The 19,666-nt window shown below is 36.8% G+C and overlaps 1 protein-coding gene across 1 annotated transcript in view; it reads right to left on the bottom strand.

Annotated features, from left to right (window-relative positions):
- TMC3 (transmembrane channel like 3) overlaps positions 1-19,666 on the bottom strand; it is a 78,834-nt gene that overhangs the window by 18,330 nt on the left and 40,838 nt on the right. The window contains 6 exon segments of the mRNA XM_078150620.1: positions 5,429-5,557; positions 10,665-10,732; positions 11,129-11,257; positions 14,568-14,801; positions 16,124-16,202; positions 17,333-17,442. Of these exon segments, the coding sequence (XP_078006746.1) occupies positions 5,429-5,557; positions 10,665-10,732; positions 11,129-11,257; positions 14,568-14,801; positions 16,124-16,202; positions 17,333-17,442 (749 nt within the window).

Genomic DNA, 19,666 nt, shown 5'->3' with positions numbered 1-19,666 from the left:
TGTGATCAAACTGATTATCTGGATATAGTAATTAAAGTTTTTTTTTCTCATTGTGTAAGTCTATGTGTAACTCAGATATTTGGCCACATTTCTTCTTTTATTTTGAAGGGGGACAACAACCTGAGCTCTTTTTCTTCAAATCCATGACTACCTAAAACAAATACTCAGGGAATTTTGACAAAGGCAGTTTGCTTGACTGAATGGTCTGAGCAGATGTAGCAGTTAAAATGATGTATGTTTCTTCCTCAGACTAGATCTGTTTTCCAACACTCAATCTCTAAATTACTTCACTATATCATAATTTCTGTGAAGGATTTTCATTTTGTCTTGCCCCCAGCTTGTCTCAGTGGCTTCTTTGCAACTATGAGCAAAAGGTGCTCTAACTCGTGGGGCAAATTAAAGTTGGGATTCCCTGATTCCTCTTCATAGAACAAACTCCATAGAAATAGAACTCCCCAGTTTTATTTTCTTCACCTTATTCATAAGATCTTAGATTTAGAGGTGGAAGGGACCTTAGTGTTCATTTAATGCAACTTTTCCTTACTTCCCCCCCATATTACAGATGAGGAGACTGAGGTCCAGAAAAGTTAAATGACTTACTCAAGTTCACACAACTGTTTCCTGTGAAGAAACTATGAGAGGGATAACCTAATATAGTCTGGGGTCCTTCCTTCTGGCTAATCATTAGATCTTTGGATATTAATGCTAGCCAAAGAAGATCTAACCCAGATGACTACAATTCAAGAAATTGTATTGAGCACCTACTATGTTCAGAGTCCTCTATGGCCACTTCTGGGGAAATATCAGTTTCATATAAAGCATGGGCCCTGTTTTCATGGTGTTTGAAACTTAGCAGGAGGTTATGCCATATAAACAAGCATTTATACTTGAATATTTTAATGACCTGTGATTTCATTGGTTGTAGGCAACCTAAATGTTGATGTAGATTGTAACTCTTCTATGGCTTACTAAATAATCTTTGAGATATTTCCATGAAAAGTTCATGACCCTGTGGTCAATCTGGTGCTGAGCCTCTCTGACCTCAGTAAAGCTGGTTTGGGGATCTCCTGATCTTAGACAAAGCAAAAGCAAAAATAGACCTAATTAAAAGAGATAAAGAATGAAACTCCATCTTGCTAAAAGGTATCATAGACAATGAATTAATATCAATACTAAACATATATGTACCAAGTGGTATAGTGTTCAGATTCTTAGAGAAGTTAAATGGGTTACAGAAAGAAATAGACAGCAAAACTATACTAGGAGGGAACCCCAACTTCCCCCTCTCAGAACTAGACACATTTAACCACAAAATAAGCAAGAGAGAAGTTAAGGAGATGAATAAAAGTTTAGAAAAGTTAGGTATGATAGACCCCTGGAGAAAACTGAATGGGAATGGAAAGGAATGTACATTTTTCTCAGTGGTACATGGCACCTACGCAAAAATTGACCACGTACTAGGGCATAAAAACCTCACAATCAAATGCAGAAAGGCAATAATGTTAAATGCATCTTTTTTTGGGGGGGATCATGACAAAATAAAATTACATTTAATAAAGGGCCATGGAAAGATAAATTAAAAATTAATTGGAAACTAAATAATCTAATCCTAAAGAATGAATGGGTCAAACAACAAATCAAATAAACAATAATTTCATTAAAAGAGAAGGATAATAATATGTGAGATGTAGCCAAAGCAGTACTTAGGGGAAATTTTATATGTCTAAATGCTTACATGAATAAAATAAAGAGCAGATCAATGATTTGGGCATGTAACTAAAAAACCTAGAAAAAGAATAAATTAAAAATCCCCAATTAAATACCAAATTAGAAATTCTGAAAATCAAAGGAAAGATTAATAAAATTGGAAGTAATAAAACTATTGAACTAACAAATAAAACTAAGAGCTGGTTTTATGAAAAGAAATCAATAAAACAGATAAACCTTTGGTCAATTTGATTAAAAAAAAGAAGGAAACCAAATTATCAGTATCAAAAATGAAAAGGGTAAATTCACCACCAATGAAGAGAAAATCAAGCAATAATTAGGTGCTACTTTGCCCAACTGTATGCCAATAAATCTGACAATCTAAGTGACATGGATGAATATTTACAAAAATATGAAATACTCATATTAACAGAAGAGGAAATAAAATACTTAGATCCGTTTTAGGAAAAAAAAATTGAACAAACCATCAATGAACTGCCTAAGAAAAAATCTCCTGGGCCAGATGGATTTACCAGTGAATTCTACCAACAATTTAAAGAATAATTAATTCCAATATTATATAAACTATTTGGAAAAATAAGTAGAATCCTACCAAATTCCTTTTATGACAGAAATATGGTGCTGCTAAAGCAGAAAGAGCCAAAATAGCGAAAGAAAAGTATAGACCAATTTCCCTAATGAATATTAATGCAAAGATTTTAAATAAAATTTCAGCAAAGAGATTTCAGTAATTTATCACAGTTTACCACCAGTACCAGGTGAGATTTATACCAGGAATGCAGGGATAGTTCAATATTAGGAAAACTATCAGCATAACTGGCCATATTAACCACAAAACCATCAGAAGTCAAATGATTATCTCAATACATACAGAAAAAGCTTATGGCAAAATATAGCACCCATTCTTATTAAAATACTAGAAAGCATAGGAATAAATGGAGCTTTCCTTAAAATGATAAGTAACATCTATCTAAAACTATTAGCAAGCATTACATTTAATGAGGATAAGCTAGAAGTTTGCCCAATATTATTGGAGGTGAAATAAAGATGCCCATTATCACTGCTATTATTCAAGATTGCACTAGAGGGGCAGGTAGGTGGAGCAGTGGATAGAGCACTGGCCCTGGAGTCAGGAGGACCTGAGTTCAAATCTGGCCTCAGACATATAACACTTACTAGCTGTGTGACCCTGGGCAAGTCACTTAACCCCATTGCCTAGGCAAACAACAACAACAACAACAACAAAAAGGTTGCACTAGAAATGTTAGTTTTAGCAAAAACAGAAGAAAAAAAATTGAAGGAGTTAGAATACACAATGAGGAAACAAAACTATCACTCTTTCCAGATGACATAATGGTATACTTAAAGAATTATAGAGAATCAACTAAAAAACTACTTGAAATAATTAACAACTTTAGCAAAGTTGCAGGATATAAAACAAATCCACACAAATCATCAGCATTTCTATATATTGCCAACAAAGCCCAGCAACAAGAGATAGAAAGATAAATTCCATTTAAGATAACTGTAGACAATATAAAATATTTGGTAGTCTACCTGCCAAAACAAACCCAGGAACTATTTTAACACAATTATAAAACACTTTTCACACAGATAAAGTCAGATCTAAACAGTTGTAAAAATATCAATTGTTCATGGGTAAGCTAAACTAATATAATAAAAATGACAACTCTACATAAATAAATTTACCTATTCATTAATATACCCATACCAAACTACCAAAAATTATTTTATAGAGCTAGAAAAAAAATAACAAAATTCATCTGGAAGATCAAAAGGTCAAGAATATCAAGTGAATTAATGAAAAAAAAACCCACAATGAAATGTGGTCTATTCATACCAGTTGTAAAACTATATTATAAAGCGGCAATCATCAAAACTGTTTGGTACTGACTAAGAAACAGAGTGATGAATCAGTGGAATAGGTTAGTACACATGACACAGTAGTCAATGACTATAGTAATCTACTGTTTGATAAACCCAAATACTCCAGCTTCTGGAATAACAACTTGTTGTTTGACAAAAATGGTTGGGAAAACTGTAAAACAGTATGGCAGAAACTAGGCATAGACCAACATCTCATACTGGACACCAAGATAAGGTCAAAATGGGTACATGATTAAGATATAAAGAGTGATACCAAAAAGAGATTAGGAGAGCATGGAATAGTTTACCTGTCAGATCTATGTAGGAAGGAAGAATTTATGACCAAGCAAGAGATAGCATTATGAAATGCAAAAACAGACAACTCTGATTATATTAAATTGAAACATTTTTGCACCAACAAAACCACTGCAACTGAGATTAGAAGGAAAGCAGAAATCTGGGAAACAATTTTCACAGCCATTGTGTCTGATAAAGGTCTTATTTCTCAAATATATAGAGGACTGAGTCAAATTTATAAAAATACAGTTCATTCCCCAATTGATAAATGGTCAAAAGCTATGAATAGACAATTTTCAGATGAAGAATTTAAAGCTATGTATATATGAAAAAATGTTCCAATTCACTATTGATTAGAGAAATGCAAATTAAAACAACTCTGAAGCACCATCTTATACCTATCACATTGGCTAATATGAGAGAAAAGGAAAATGATAAGTGTTAAAGAAGATGTGGGCAAATTGGAACACTAATGTGTTGTTGGTAGAATTGTGAACCTATACAACCATTCTGGAGAATAATTTGGAACTATGCCAAAAGGGCTATAAAAACATGCATACCCTTTGATCCAGCAATGCCACTACGAAAGAGATCATAAAAGAGGGAAAAGAACCTGCATGTACAAAAATATTTATAGCAGCTCTTTTTGTGGTGACAAATGATTGGAAAGTGAGGGATGCCCATCAATTGGGGAATGGCTGAACAAGTTGCGGTATATGAATGTAAGGGAATACTATTGTGATATAAGAAATGAAGGGCAGAGGGGCAGCTAGGTGGTGCAGTGAATAGAGCACTGACCCTGGATTCAGGAGGACCTGAGTTCAAATCTGACCTCAGGAACATAGCACTTGCTAGCTGTGTGACCTTGGGCAAGTCACTTAACCCCATGCCTAGCCAAAAAAAAAAAAATGAAGAACAGGTGGATTTCAGAAAAACCTGGAGAGACTTACATGAACTGATGCTGGGTAAAGTGAGCAGGACTAGGAGAACGTAGTACACAGTAAAAACTGCATTATATGCTGACCAACTTTGATAGACTTAGCTCTTCTCAGCAATACAATGATCCAAGACAATGCCAAAAGACTTATGATGGAAAATGCTATCCACATCCAGAGAAAGAACTATGGAGTCTGAATGTGGATCAAAGCATATTATTTTCACTTTTTTTTTGTTTTCTTTCTCACGGATTTTCCCTTTTGTTCTGATTCTTCTTTTGCAATGTGACTAATGTGGAAATATATTTAATGTGATTGTACATGTATAACCTATATCAGATTGCTTGCTATTTTGGAGAGGGGAAGAGGAAGGGAAGGAGGGAGAAAAATTTAGAATTCAAAATCTTATAAAAATGAACGTTAAAAACTATCTTTACATATAATTGGAAAAAAATAGAATACTGTGAAGTAGAACCCCCCTCCCCAGCATAACTAACCGTTAAAAAATACTCTGTATTGGAGCGATGATTAAACACAAGAATTAAGAAACAAACAAACAAAAAAGAAGCTATTTCACTGACCTGGAAGCTCTGAAAACTTGCTGATGGGGTACATTACAGGTCAGCACAGCCCAGCTTCGTAAATACATCAGACCAATCAATTTGAGAACATTGAATGCTGGAAGACAGGGTGAGAAAAAAGCCCCCATCCTGTAAAAAAGAGAAAAGATAACCTTACCATATATTATCTTACCTATTCTTTATTTATTTTTTAATTACTAATTCCTTATCTTGACATTCAAGGCTTTTCTCAGCCTGGTTCCAATCTGCCTATCTAAGTTTTATTTCATTCCACTACTCCCTTTACATACTCTGTTCTTGCCAAACTGGACTACTCTTTATCTCTTCTTAACCACTCACCTACCTGTTCCTAAACTTTTATTTTATACTATATGTAGAATGAGCTCCTCCCCATTTAATTTGTTCCATTTAACAAACATATAATAAATTCTCAAGAGATTCAAAGCACTAGGTACTCAAGATACAAAAATTAAAATGAAAGCAACCTCTGCCCTGAAAGAGTTTACATTCTGCTTGGAGGGGTGAGATGAGAGCAGTACAACTTATATACAAATAAGAAAATGTAAGATAATTCGAGGAGAAGAGGACACTAACAATTTAAGAAAACCAGGGAAGGCTACATGAAGGATGTCAAAGTTGAACTAAACCATTAAGCAAAACAAGGATTTTGAGAGGCAGTGATCAGAGGGAATGTATCGGAAAGACTTTTTGCAAATGCATGGAGGTATGAGATGAAATGCTGTGCTCAGGACAGTTTGTAATCCAGTTTCACTGGAATATAGAATTCATGAAGGGAAATAATGCAAAATAGGGCTAGAAAAGAAACTTGGCCCAATCATGAAAGGCATTAAATGCCAGGCTACATTTAAGCCTAAAATCATTAACAAGCCACTAAAGGTATTTGATCAGCAAAGTAACACTGTCAAAACTTTCTTTGCCTTAGGAAGACAATTTGATGGCTGTGTGGAGAATGGATTGGGGAGGAGAGAGACCAGAAACACCAAGAATGATAAGCGGTCTCTAATGGCAAGAAATAATGAGGACTTGAGTTAAGGTGGTAGCTGTGGAAGCAGAAGAAAAGGGATGGATATGAAGGATGGTGGGGAGATAAAATTGGCACAATGAAAACTGATTGAATCTAAATATGAAAAAGAAGTAAGAAAAATGGATGACTCCAGATTTATGAATTTTTATGACTGGGAGAATGTTAATAGAAAATAAGGACAGGGAGAGGGGGAAAGAAGTTTTTGTTTTGGACGAGCTAACTTTTAGATATTGATGGAATTTCTATGTGGAGATACCCAGAAGGCTGCTAGAGATGAGGAAAATATTAGCACTAGATATATAAATTTAGGAAGAATTGACATAGAGATGATCATTGAACCCATGGGAGCTAATGATATCGAGGGAAAGAATGTAGAAAGGGTAGCAATGATGGTCCAGGATAGAAGAGGAGCACCTGCACTTAGGAAACAGTACATAGATCATTATTCAAGAAAGCAGATGGTGACCCAAGGCTAAGTATTGGAAGAGTGCGGATACTTGAAAGACATGAGAGCAAGAAATTTAAGGGTAGAGGAAACTGAATTGTTAAATAGTTTAGCTATAGCATCAAGACTTTAAGTAAAGGAAAAAGGGTGATAAATTGGAAGAATAGGGAAGATTGTATGATAAAGGACATTGTATGGTAAAGGAGGCCATTTAGCAACTCCTCTGTCCATCTACTTACCCTCAAGAGGGACTGGTATAAGCATAGCAAGGGTCAATGGTAATAGTGGTTGAAAGGGTTATGTGCTGAAAGAGGACTCTCCTATACATCTATGGAAGTACTTATCTAGCTTTAAGCCCCATCCTGGTTGTCATCTCCTCCATGAGGACTCCCCTCTCTCCTCAGATACTTCATATTTTTCATAGCACTTTACTTAGCACTTTCTTTGTATTTGCTTCATGCTCCCCCCCCGTATCATAGGTATTTGTGTAAATGTCTTTTTACTCCATTAGACTGTAATCTTCTGAAGAGAAAGGTCGGTATCACCTACACAGGTCTTTAAATCCCCAGTTTCTAGCACAGTGTTGCACATGCAGTGCAAATCTAATAAGTGAGTCCTGACTGGAATACCTTGTAAATTATATTTTGATGTAATTATTCAGAAGTCACATTAAGAATTGCACAGGGCAATAACATTATATATTTATGGGCTAGGCAGGACTATTAAAATGCATATGTTCATAGAATAGTAGAATATTAATACTAAAACATACCTTAGGAATGATCAAGTTCAACATCTCCATTTATAAATGTTCGTAGACCTGAATCTTCTCTGCAGATGGAAGGGAATCCTATTTTAAAATATCCTCAAAAGGAAAAAAAGGCCACAATCCCTTTAGAAGGTTTTTGTTATTGTTGTTTTTATTTTTTATTTTGCTTTTTGGTGAGGCAGTTGAGGTTAAGTGACTTGCCCAGGGTCACACAGCTAGTAAGTGTTAAGTGTCTGAGGCCGGATTTGAACTCAAGTCCTACACACTCCAAGGCCAGAGCATCAACTATGCCACCTAGCTACCCCAAAATATCTCTGTTTTTTAAAAATTATTTATTTATTTTTTTTGAGTGAGGCAATTGGAGTTAAGTAACTTGCCCAAGATCACACAGCTAGTAAGTATCAGGTGTCTGAGGCTAGATCTGAACTCAAGTCCTCCTGACTCCAAGACCATGCCACGTAACTGCCCTGAATTTTTTTTCAATACTAGTTGACACAGTGAAAGTTTTCCCTATATATCAGCTACATTTCTCTGGCTATAAAAAAAACTTCATTTGCCTGTTTTCCTTTTGCAATTGGGTATGGTGGGTAGTTGGTCTGAATAGAATTGAGAGGAAGGGTCATTTAACAAGTAGGACCAGACAATGTGATCCTGTGGAAAGAGATTTGAATCCTGCATCCATCAATAAGCATATGACCTTAAGAAAATCACTGAACTTTTTTGTCTTGCAGAGTTCTCCTCTGTCAGGTGGAGCTAACAGCTGGCATACCTAGTTCACAGGGTTGTTTAATGATTAAAGGAGTTTTACTCATATGAGTGAAAGGTACATTGTGGGAAAGTGGCCTCCTGGCCACCAGTGAATAAGATGAACCCAAGGAACCATTAGAAATGCTGTAGCAACTCAGGCAGGTAGGTCAGAAGGTAGAGGTAATAGAATAGTGATAGCATGGTGTGGAAATGAGCCACATAGAAATGATTGTGGAAAGGAGGGAATCTCCTTTAGATTTAGAGCTAGAAGAACCTTTAGAAATCATGTACTCTCTACCCCTGCTAATTTTATAAATAGGGAAATGGAAGTCAAGGAGAGGTCATAATGCAGTAAGTGGGAGAGCTGGGAATTAAAAGTTGATTTCAAATCCAGTGTTCTTTTCATTGTACCATAATACATCAGGAGCAATAGTAGCAGGGGCAAATTTGTGGGATTTTCAGATGAAAAGCCCTGAGTCTTTTCATCTCACTTCAAGCAGAAGCATGGGGCCATTTATCAGTTGCAAATAAGAGAACTGAAAAAAAAAATCAAACAACTCATATTATTTTAGAGCCAGCTGAGAACTTGGAAAGGAAGGACAGGAAAGAGCTGAGGTGTTGGGATAAGATATTGGAAGAGATATAAAAAGAAGAGGGAGGAAGAAGAGGGAAATGATAAGACAAGACAGAAGGGGGCTTAGAGACTTTTCTAGCTCAACTCTTCACTTCTTTTCAGATGAGAAAATTTAGGTCCAGGAAAGTAAAGTGACCTACCCAAGGTCACACAGCTACTTAGGGGAAAAGGTAGGAGCAGAGGTGTCACCTCCCCAACCTGTGATCTTTCTACTTTATCACAGCTGTATTTGTTCTTGTAAAAACTGTAGGAAGTGAAGAGGATAGGAGAATAAGAGAAGACAAGAAGAGAGAGAAAAAAGAGAGAGAACTGAATTTTTATCACTTCTATTAGGGGAGGGTGATACTTGGGAAACATTTCAAGAAAAGCTTTGTTGTGACTCTCACAAAAGATGGTGATGGAATCTTAGCAAGATAATATGTGGTGGAAACTGTTATGGTCACTTCATTGATAATAGGTTGTTAGAATTGGAAGAACTTTTGAGATCACTTTGCCCAATCTCTGTTTTATAGATGAGGTTCATAGATGAATAGAGATGAAGGTCATAAAGCTAGCTCTCATTGGTTTTTCCTCCATGATTTTTTCCTAGTCATACCCCTTCTTACTTTCCTCTTCTGTAGAGCTCAGGAAAAGCTGTTTCATGTCAGCTTCTTTTGAGTTTTTCTTTGAGATCACTTTTAAATGTGGTAGCTGATTTTTTAATTTTTTAAAAGATCTTTTTAAAATTTTAAATAATTTATTTGTTTTTAGCTTTCAACATTCACTTCCATAAGATTTTGAGTTTTAAATTTTCTCCACCTTCCTCTCTCCCCCTTTCCTAAGACAGTATGTAATCTGATATAGTCTCTACTTATACATTCATATTAAGCATATTTTCTTTCCCATTAGTCATGATGTATAGAAGAATTAGAGCTAATGGGAAGAACCCCAAGAAATAAGAAATAAAACAAAAGAAAACAAAAGAAGAGGAGAGCAAATGGTATGTTTCCATTTGCATTTAGACTCCATGGTTCTTTTTCTGCATGTGGATAGCATTTTACCTCATGAATCTTTTGGAGTTGTCTCAGATTCTTGCATTGCTCAGAACAACTAAGTCTATCAAAGTCAGTCATCACACAATGTGGCTATTACTGTGTATAATGTTCTCCTGGTTCTGCTACTTCGCTCAGCATCAGTTCATATAAATCTTTCCGGGTTTTCTGAAGTACATCTGCTCATCATTTCTTATAGTACAATAGTATTCCATTACATACATATACCACAACTTGTTCAGCCATTCGTCAGTTAATGCACATCCCCTCAATTTCCAATTCTTTGCCCCCATAAAAAGGTAGCTGATTTTTTAAAAACAAATAAAATGAATTGAACATGTTGTTTCTTGATCATCCTCACCCTTTCTGGAAACGTGATGTCACTGGCTTATAAGGCGTTTCGAGAACTGACAAGGAAAGATCTTATGAAATTATCGATGATAATTACTATTGGAAGTGATGGAACTTAAATTCTTAAGACAATGCTGTATAGTAGTGCATTCACAAACTGAAGCCTCCAAATGGAATGGACAGACCAGAACACAGAAATAGTTTTGTTACCTACCAAATCATTCCTTGGTTGTAGACCAAATGGAGCACATTTTCAGCTATTTTGAATTCTCCATATTCAGGCTACAAGTAAAAATGGGAAAGTAAATAATGAATAAAAAATTGTAAACCTCTTTGTCCAAGCCAGGGAATTATATATTTGCAATGCAACAGAATCTTAGAGATTGAAGTCTGAGTTTGTTTAAATGGCTCTGTGTGTGTGTGTGTATGTGTGTGTGTGTGTGTGTGTGTGAGAGAGAGAGAGAGAGAGAGAGAGAGAGAGAGAGGAATGGAGAGAGTTAGAGAGACAGGAACAGATTAATCTCATGAGAAATTAGTCCTTTCCCTTCTCCCATATCATCTATCCTCCTTAGAGCTCCTAAGTCTGGCTAATGTAGTAAATAACACAGGAGAGGGTAAAGTTGTTCACTCAGAACTTCTTGTAGAAGACATCTTAAACCAATATAGCACTGAACTTACAAACTTGCTTTCCAGGTCCCAACACCAACAGTCGCTTAAATATCGAACAAAAAGACCACGGAAAAAGTCAATAAGCAGAATGCTTGCCACTGTGAAAATCATATCAATAATGGAGAGCTTCAGCATTTCCTGTAAATAAAAGGTCTTGTGTTATTGACTATATAAATACAGTGACTTCTTCCTGTCTCTTCTATATCTATTTGCCAGTATCTTCATTCTTTTTTCAGCACTGGTAAAATGGAACCCATGGTTTCTTTCAGTATAATGTATACTCTATCAGTATAATTCCTTATTTATCCTTTTTAATGTTTTGAATCTCTGTTTTTTACTTAGTCTTGATAATGTGATTGCAACTCCTTTTTTCTACATTTAATTGACTCATAGTAAATTTTTTCAATTCCTTAATTTTTATTCCATGTATTTTTTTTTTAATATTTCTTGTAAGCAATAGACTGGGGTTGTATTTTTTCATCTATCTATCACTCTTTTTGGTTCTGTCAGATTGTTCAGTTCACTCACATTTAAAGTTATGAGAGTTAGGATTATGTTTTTCTCCATTTGTCTCTAATGTTGCTATTTTCCCCTAAATTAGGATTGTTTCCCCCATTTGATTACAAGCTGTTTGAGAGCAGGTACTATGTTTTGCCTCTTTTTGCATCCCTGGTGCTTAGCATAATGCTTGGCACATAGTAGGGGCTTAATAAATGTTTATTGACATTGTTTTCCTCTCCTAAAACATGGTACTAGGTCTCTTTAGTTTTTTAACTTGACTTATTTTAAGGCAACCCTATTCCCATTGGTTGTCTTCCTCTTATACCCTCAAACCTCTCCCCCACCCACATGAATCTTCATTGATCCTAGGATGTTTGCTGATATCTATTTGAGCCTTCTAGATGTTAATCTATTAATTCTTTTGACAAATATTGATTAAGAACCTACTTGAGGCTGTAAGTCGATTAGACTAGCCCATGAAGAAAAAGAAAAACTGGAAAGGAATCAAAGCTTGCCTTCACTTCAAAGAGTGAGAGGAGCCCTGTCTTTTAATTCTGTGAGGACTGGGGAGGAGGCCCTGGGATAGGGATGGCAGCTGGTGATGAGTAAAGGAATAGGGTCACATCCCTTGGGGGAAGAGGAAGACTGAGAGCAACAAGGTGCAACAGTAGTGGTTAGTGGATTGCTATAAGGAGGACAGGTACCTCTTCCTTATGTCAGTACCCCAATATAAAATCTTAGTTCTCCTGTCCCAGTTATGGTTTGTCAGTTGGGTCCTTGAATGCAGTAGATACTAACAAAAGTATGGATTTGGTTAACCTTTGGTGATTCCTGGGAAGGTTTAGCCCTTTAGTTATATAAGTATGATAACTCAGGCCTAGAGGAGTGAGGACACAACCTTTAGTTGAATAACTAGGACTAGAACTCAAGTCTCCTGACTCCCATTTAGATCTCTGATAGTCTGGTGCTGACTTTCTATGTCTTACAACATTTTGATATCTGTAGAAAGCAAGCCACCCTACCAGCAATGCCATCTTCATTTTCCATAGACAGCATCACACTGTTTGATAACCAGAATGGATAGATCTAAGTGAATGTTGTCTGCATTAGAGGAATCCTCATAGGAGGCGAGACAAATTCCACAGATGCTCCCTTTAGGCCATATGATAATTGGTGAGAAATAAGTACTGAGAATGTGTATGTGGGTGGGTAGGTTATTGGGAGTGGGAGGAGACAGATTCATGAAGTGGTCTTCAAGGTCTAACTTTCCCAAGGGAAAGTTCTAAACATGATGTCGAGTCAGGATAATCACTGAAGAAAGTTGAAATCTCCAGATGACTACTTTGAACAAGATAACACTCAGTTGGATATTTATGTTCTGGCCTATTTTTAATTACATCATCCTTATTACATTATAGATTTGCTTTATACATCCAGCATTACTTATTTTTATTATTTTATAATGTTGATGGGCAGGAGAAAGCCAATGCATACTGAGAAATAAATGTGTGGATCTAAACAAAGGAATGGGTATCTAAAGATAAATGGAATGTAGGGAAACATATTTAGACCTCCACCAGTCCTCCTCTAATGCTTATCATGATGTGGAGGTGGCCCTAGATTTCTAATGGCTAGGTAATTGTCCAATAAACTGTGACCTGAATGAGCTAACTAAGCTGGAAAGATTTTGAGAATGTTTATCCGTCATCCAACAAGTTTAGCTAGGTTCGGTAGATGGCTGCAGAATGATGGGTGTTCTAGCTATAGCCAAACCTAAAGGCCAGAATTTATTAAAGCACAGAAGAGTTATTTTTCCAACATTGCACTAGCAATGCCATCTTCGGTGGAAGGAAAACCACATCAATGGAATCACAGATTCTTGAAATATTAAAATATGGAAATATCATAAGTTAAAGGTCAAAGGTAGTTATACTTCAGACAGGGTCAGACTGGGTGACCTTTGAGGTCCCTGCCAGATCTATGATTTGATTATTCTAGGTTACATAGAAGGAACTGTGTCTTTCTATATAATCTGTTTAGACACCTTTAAGTCATCTTTCTAGTGACGTGTAGTGATACTTCTTTCTTCCCCAAAATTTTATCAGTGTGGTATGAAGTCCATAATTTCACTCTTTGTGTGTTCCCTGAGATTTTGGCTTGCAAGCTGCTTTTTTCAGGATTTCAGTTTTCTTCTCTTTCCTGGGTTCTTCAAGTTTAGTTATCTAAAGGTAACTCTGTGACTTTTATTGGCCTCTTGCTTCCAGAACATGACACATAGCATTTCCCAGGCTTTCACTTAAAAGGGGTATATACTAAAATGAATTACATTGGCAGGGCTCCTTGTCCATGGAGCATATTGCAACCCATCTGGTAAGATTTGAATTGAGTTCACCTTGATTATAGCCTCAGTACCCTCTCCACTAAGCTGTACTGCCTCTCTATAATGTACAACAGTAGGATAAAATTTAAAAAAAAGAAAAATGATAGCATTTTATTGGTCTATGAGTTAGTCCTTATGCCACATGCAAATATATTGAGGTCTAGGACTTATTTTCTTTTAATTCCCTCCCTAACCCCCTTTCAAGACTCCTCTTTCTCCCAGTCCTTAAAATCTGCTTGCCTAAAGCTCACATTACACCCCTCCTCCCCTTGCCTTTTTTCCCTCTCACTCTTGGCATGCTGGAATTCCCCTTTCTCTTTCTCTTGCCCCAGAAAGCAGAAGCCATAAGCCTCTTCCTTGTTCTCCAACCACACTTCATGGGTAGCATCCTTGGCTCCACAATGATGTAAATTGAACCCATAAAGACACAGGCCGAATTAATTTCTCTGAGCATTTCTCAGACTCATAGCCTCCATATTCTACATTAACTTGCTTCTCAGGAGTCAGTCATCACAGACTATTTCCCTCATAGGTAATAAACATACTGATTTGTTGAAGCTTGATTACCTGTCCAACATATGTTTCCCAGCACTGGTCTTGCTGATTCTGCACATTGTAGTTGTAGGAAGGTGTCTTATTAGTAATGCTAGTGGGTACCAGGTAATTCTGAATTGTGCTGTTTTGTTTCACTTGGATACCAGGAATAGTTGAGGACCATTTCCCTTCCTCAGGAAGGGCTCTTGTGGGTAGGAAATGAGGAGAATCTACCCAATTGCTTGCATTATTTTTAGCTTCATCTTCCTGCAGGAAGGAAAACAGAGGTTGCACACACCTGTGTCAATGAAATTCTGTTCCCAGGGATGTCTTTCCTTCAACAAATGACCTCATTTGGCTATAGAATGAAAAACCTTACTCATTTTGGCCAAAAATAGTTATTGGAGACCTGTGATTTAGTTTTCATTCTAGTGCTTATAGTTTAGTCTGGAAAAGAGAAGACTGGGTAGGGGGGAGGTGTATCATAGCTCTCTCCAAGTATCTGAAGGGTTGTCTCATGAAACAGTCCCTAAAGTTGTTCCATTTGGCTTCAGAGAGTTGAACCAGGGACAATCACTTGAAGCTGCAAAGTTGCAAATTTGGGTTTGATGTCAGGAAACATTTCCTAAAAATTAGAGCTGTTCAAAGTATAATGGTCTGCCTAGAGAATTGGTGGGTTCTTGCTCCTTGAACGTCTTCAGGCAGAGGCTGGATGACCATTTGTCATGTATGTTGTAGTTGGGATTAATTTTGTGTATGGGTTAGATTAGATGGTCACTAGGGTTCCTTCTAATTTTCAAGTTCTGTGCTTCTGTGAGTTTCTTACACCAATGAAATCACAGGTCTGGTGACAGATAGATAAATAGATAAGCATCTTAAAAATACAGATATTTATATGTGGGTATATATATCTTTATATGCACAGACACGTATGCATATGTATTTATATGTGTACATATAATGAGGGAGGGGGAGAGAGAGAGAAAGAGAAAAAGAGAGAGGGAGGGAGAGAGAGAGAGAGAGATTTGGATCAGACCTATGATTTCATTATCTCTAGGTATTCCTTCTACCCTGTTTCAAGGTCTTTAAAAAAATATCATTCCTTTCTCCACTACTTATTGGCTTTTAGACTTAGTGAACAATTGTCAGGGGCCCCGAGTTTGGAAGCTAGGATGACTGACCCAATTCACCATATTCACCACATTCACCACAGCTCTGACTTCCAGATGTTCTATGGTGCTATTGAAGAACATAGGCATAAAGTGATCAATCACCCTCTGCTGTATCAATGTTAGAGCAACTTATGTTTGAGATATATATTCTTTGTGAAGGTGCTTTTCTTCCTTCCTTCCTTCCTTCCTTTCTTCCTTCCTTCCTTCCTTCCTTCCTTCCTTCCTTCCTTCCTTCCTTCCTTCCTTCCTTCCTTCCTTCCTTCCTTTCTTCCTTCCTTTCTTCCTTCCTTCCTTCCTTCCTTCCTTTTCTGGATTATGTGGCTCTTATGTAGCAGGTATATATCCTTCAGCACATGCAAGTAGCAGTCTTTTCTCTGTGTATCTGAAGATGCTGTTAGAACATGTTGGAATACTTACAGCGATACTCATGCTGTTCACTTTGTCCAGAAGTGCAATAATTAAGCTGTACAGGTTTCCTAGATATAATACAAGAACCCTGAAAGTAACAAATATACAGTCAAGAATTAGCCATCATGCATTTAGTTGATGGGTCTGTATTGCAGAAATTATAATCAATCTAGTATATTGGGAAGTATTGAGAGTCGGGCTTCTGGGAATCTAGTCCTGGTTTTGCCACACTATCTGTGTGACCTTGAACAAATAACTATAGTTCTCTGCAGTTGTTTATTTCTTTGCAAAAATGTGGGGATTAGACTAGATCAGGTATCTTAAACCAACTTCAGAGTGCAGGTTATATCCTTTCCCTCCTTAGATACATAATGCCACCTTTTGTTCCTTTTTTCAGGTGAGTATGTGATCAGATGTGAGAAGAGAAATAGACTTAGACAGTAGCACAAACCAGTGTGTGTGCTTTAAACAGAAACTCCCTTCCCTTCCCCTTACGACCTGCTAAATATAAGACAAGTTGTTAGGCACTGTGAGGAGGGGAGGAGTCACAAAGATAAAGAAAGCATAAGCCCTCACCTGAAGGAGTACATTCTAGTAGAGAAGGAGAAAAACAAGTCATTAAGTTTTTTTCCTTATTGTGAAACAAGAACAATGGTACCGATTGACCTAATGTGATTATTGAGGGGACAAATGAGATAACAAATTAAATTCTTCTTAATGCCTCCTAGGAAGGTAGGCACAAATAAAGGAATTCCCTCTCTCAGATCAAGAGAGGATGATCGTATAGTCAAAAGGAAAACAGATTAGGTACCAGCTCTCTAGTCACTCACGGTGATACCTTGGGGAAGTCACCTAACCTTCATGGACCTCAGTTTCTTATTGGCAAAATGTGGAGTCAAGTTAAATAATCTCTAAGGTCCCTTCTGTCCACTTTTTTGGTGATGCTATAATTGATTCAACTTCACCTCCACAGAAAGTAGCTGCGTCTCTTCCATTATTTGTATTATCACCAAAGAAGAACTTTGGAGTTAAAGGAGACCAGAACAGATAATGTCAGCTTCATTTCACATTTATTAGGGACCAAGCATAGTTGTGCCAGGTTCTCCATGCTAAGCCTGGAGGAAAGAACTTCCACAAGGGATTTACAAACTTGCTGCATTTTAGTTCTTGTGGAAGGGTTACTACATATACTGGCAATACAGAAAGTGACTACTGTACCTTGCGAGCTGGAATCGCAATGTAGTTCGTGGGTGGTACATCTCTAATGCAGCCACAAGTTCAAAGGCAGAAGGAGCTATCATAGTTATCAGGGAAACTACCACACTGACCTACAGAGGAAGGAAAGTTCAGACTTAGAAGTTTGAAATCATCTTAAATTTCTACATTAATTACAATTTTTGACGTCAGGGGTCATAGAGTACTTTGTATATTATGATACATAGTGAACAAATGATGTCAGTGATTCAGAATACCATATGATTCCTGACATAGTAAGCGGTTCTTGATTATTTGATGTAGAAAGCTATTAAAATAATGGTAATAATACATGTACTTGGATGATGGGAGAATTGATCTTCATTTTATATGACTATACCTCCCAATGCTTCTCAGACTGAGTATCTGGGGAAAACTCAGATTTATATATCTAGAGCTGGAAAAGACTTCAGAGATCATTGAGCCCAGTGTTGTCAAACTCAAATATAAAGGAGCCACTAAACCATACGTAAGGATCCTTATGGCTACATAAACTACATGTATTATATTATCTGTGTTCTATTGTATTTTTACTTATTGTGTTAAATATCTCCCAATTACGTATTAATCTGGTTCTGGCAGAGAGGGGCTTGTTGGGGCAGAAATGCAGCCCATATCAATATTGCTGATATTGATGACAGATAGAGCTGTCTCTCGTGATGCCTAGTACCTGGATAACACTTGGATATTTCACTGGCAGCTCAAACTCAGCCCGTCCTCAAATGAGCTTCCTTGTCCTTTTGATATCATGCAGAATTATGAAATCTCTGAGTTGAAAGGAATCTCAAAGGTCATCTATATTTAAACAGGAATTCTCCTCTACAACAGTCCATAGTGTTTATTAAGTAGCTACTGTGTGTCTCTAACAAGTGGTCATCCAGCCTTTGCTTGATGATCTCCAGTGAAGTGAAAACTATTTCTCCTGAGGTAACCCAATCCACTTCTGGACATAGCTAATTGTTAGGAAGTATTTCCTTATAATGTGCTAGAATGAGCCTCCCAGGAGCTTTACCCATTCATTGCTCCTAGCTCTGCCCTGAAGGTCTAAGCAGAACATTTCTAACATCTTTTTTATGTGACAGTCCTTCAAATATTTCTGTCTATGCCATTGCCATTTACTTATTCATTTAGTTTTCCCATGTTTGAAGACTCGGTGTTACATTTTCTCTGTCTCTCTTTCTCCTCTTTTCTCCTTCCCTCCCTTCCTCTCTTTCTCTCTCAAGTAATTTATATATAATAGGATTTAGAACAAATTCCATTGATTCTATCTCTATGGTAACTGTCCCATCTGACCCCCTCTCTTTATGCCCACTACTGCTACTGTAGTAAAGATACATGTAACCACCCAAATGGACTATTACAGTAGCATCCTAATTAATCTTCCCTCATGAACTTTCTGGCCTCTCCAAACCTATTGCTATCAAGAAGTTTTACTTATGCATAGATTTGGACATGTTACTCCTCTTCTCAAACTCTGAGATGACTGCCTATTATCTACTAAACAAAGCTCAAATTCCTTAACCTGGAATGCAAGGCCAGCCTGGCGTCACCTACCTTTTCAGTATTATCTCATGGTATTCCCCCCCCATATACTCTCTGCTCTAGTCAAATTAAACTACTTCCTGTACCCAGTAGCTGGTGCTCCCATTTCCTACCTCTATGTCTTTGCTCACTTTGATCCCTATACCTATGCCAACAAGTTAAATCTCATTCATCTTTACCTCTTGAGTTCTTATCTATTCTTAAAGCCCAATTCAAACATCAACTTCTGCATGAAGCCTCCTCTGATCTTCCTTCTGCCTTCCCACTCATTAAGACTATTTCTCCTGGAATCTCATATAGTATCTAATCTATAACCTTTTTATGCACTTGTTATATGTACACATATTATACCCCTTGTAGACCATAAGTTCTATGATGCCAGGAACTGCATCTTAGTCTTTGAATCTCCCCAACCATAGAGAACAATGCTCTGAAAATAGTAGGTGCTTTAAAAATGTATGCCGAATTGAATAATCAACTTCATTGTCCTTTTCAGTAATCTACTCATCCTGTCCCCATTTTCCTCAACTTGGATAAAAGATAAGACCAAGGGAAAAAGATAAAGATAGTTCAATAATCATTTAAACTATGTTTGGTTCATTTTTCAAACAATTATAATCTTGGTTGACCATCTTCACTGAGAAGAGAAAAGGGAGAAAGATTTCAAATATATTTAAGTTTGAGTTGTGAGTTTTCTGATAAAGAGATTGTTACCCAGGGAAATAATGAAATTTATTTTTAATGTCACAGAAAAAA

The sequence above is a fragment of the Phascolarctos cinereus genome, unplaced genomic scaffold (assembly GCF_003287225.1).
Source record: "Phascolarctos cinereus isolate Bilbo 61053 unplaced genomic scaffold, phaCin_HiC Scaffold_3;HRSCAF=262, whole genome shotgun sequence".
NCBI lineage: Eukaryota > Metazoa > Chordata > Mammalia > Diprotodontia > Phascolarctidae > Phascolarctos > Phascolarctos cinereus.
Note: the sequence above shows the minus strand (reverse complement) of the source record. Positions and strands in the feature narration are given on the sequence as shown.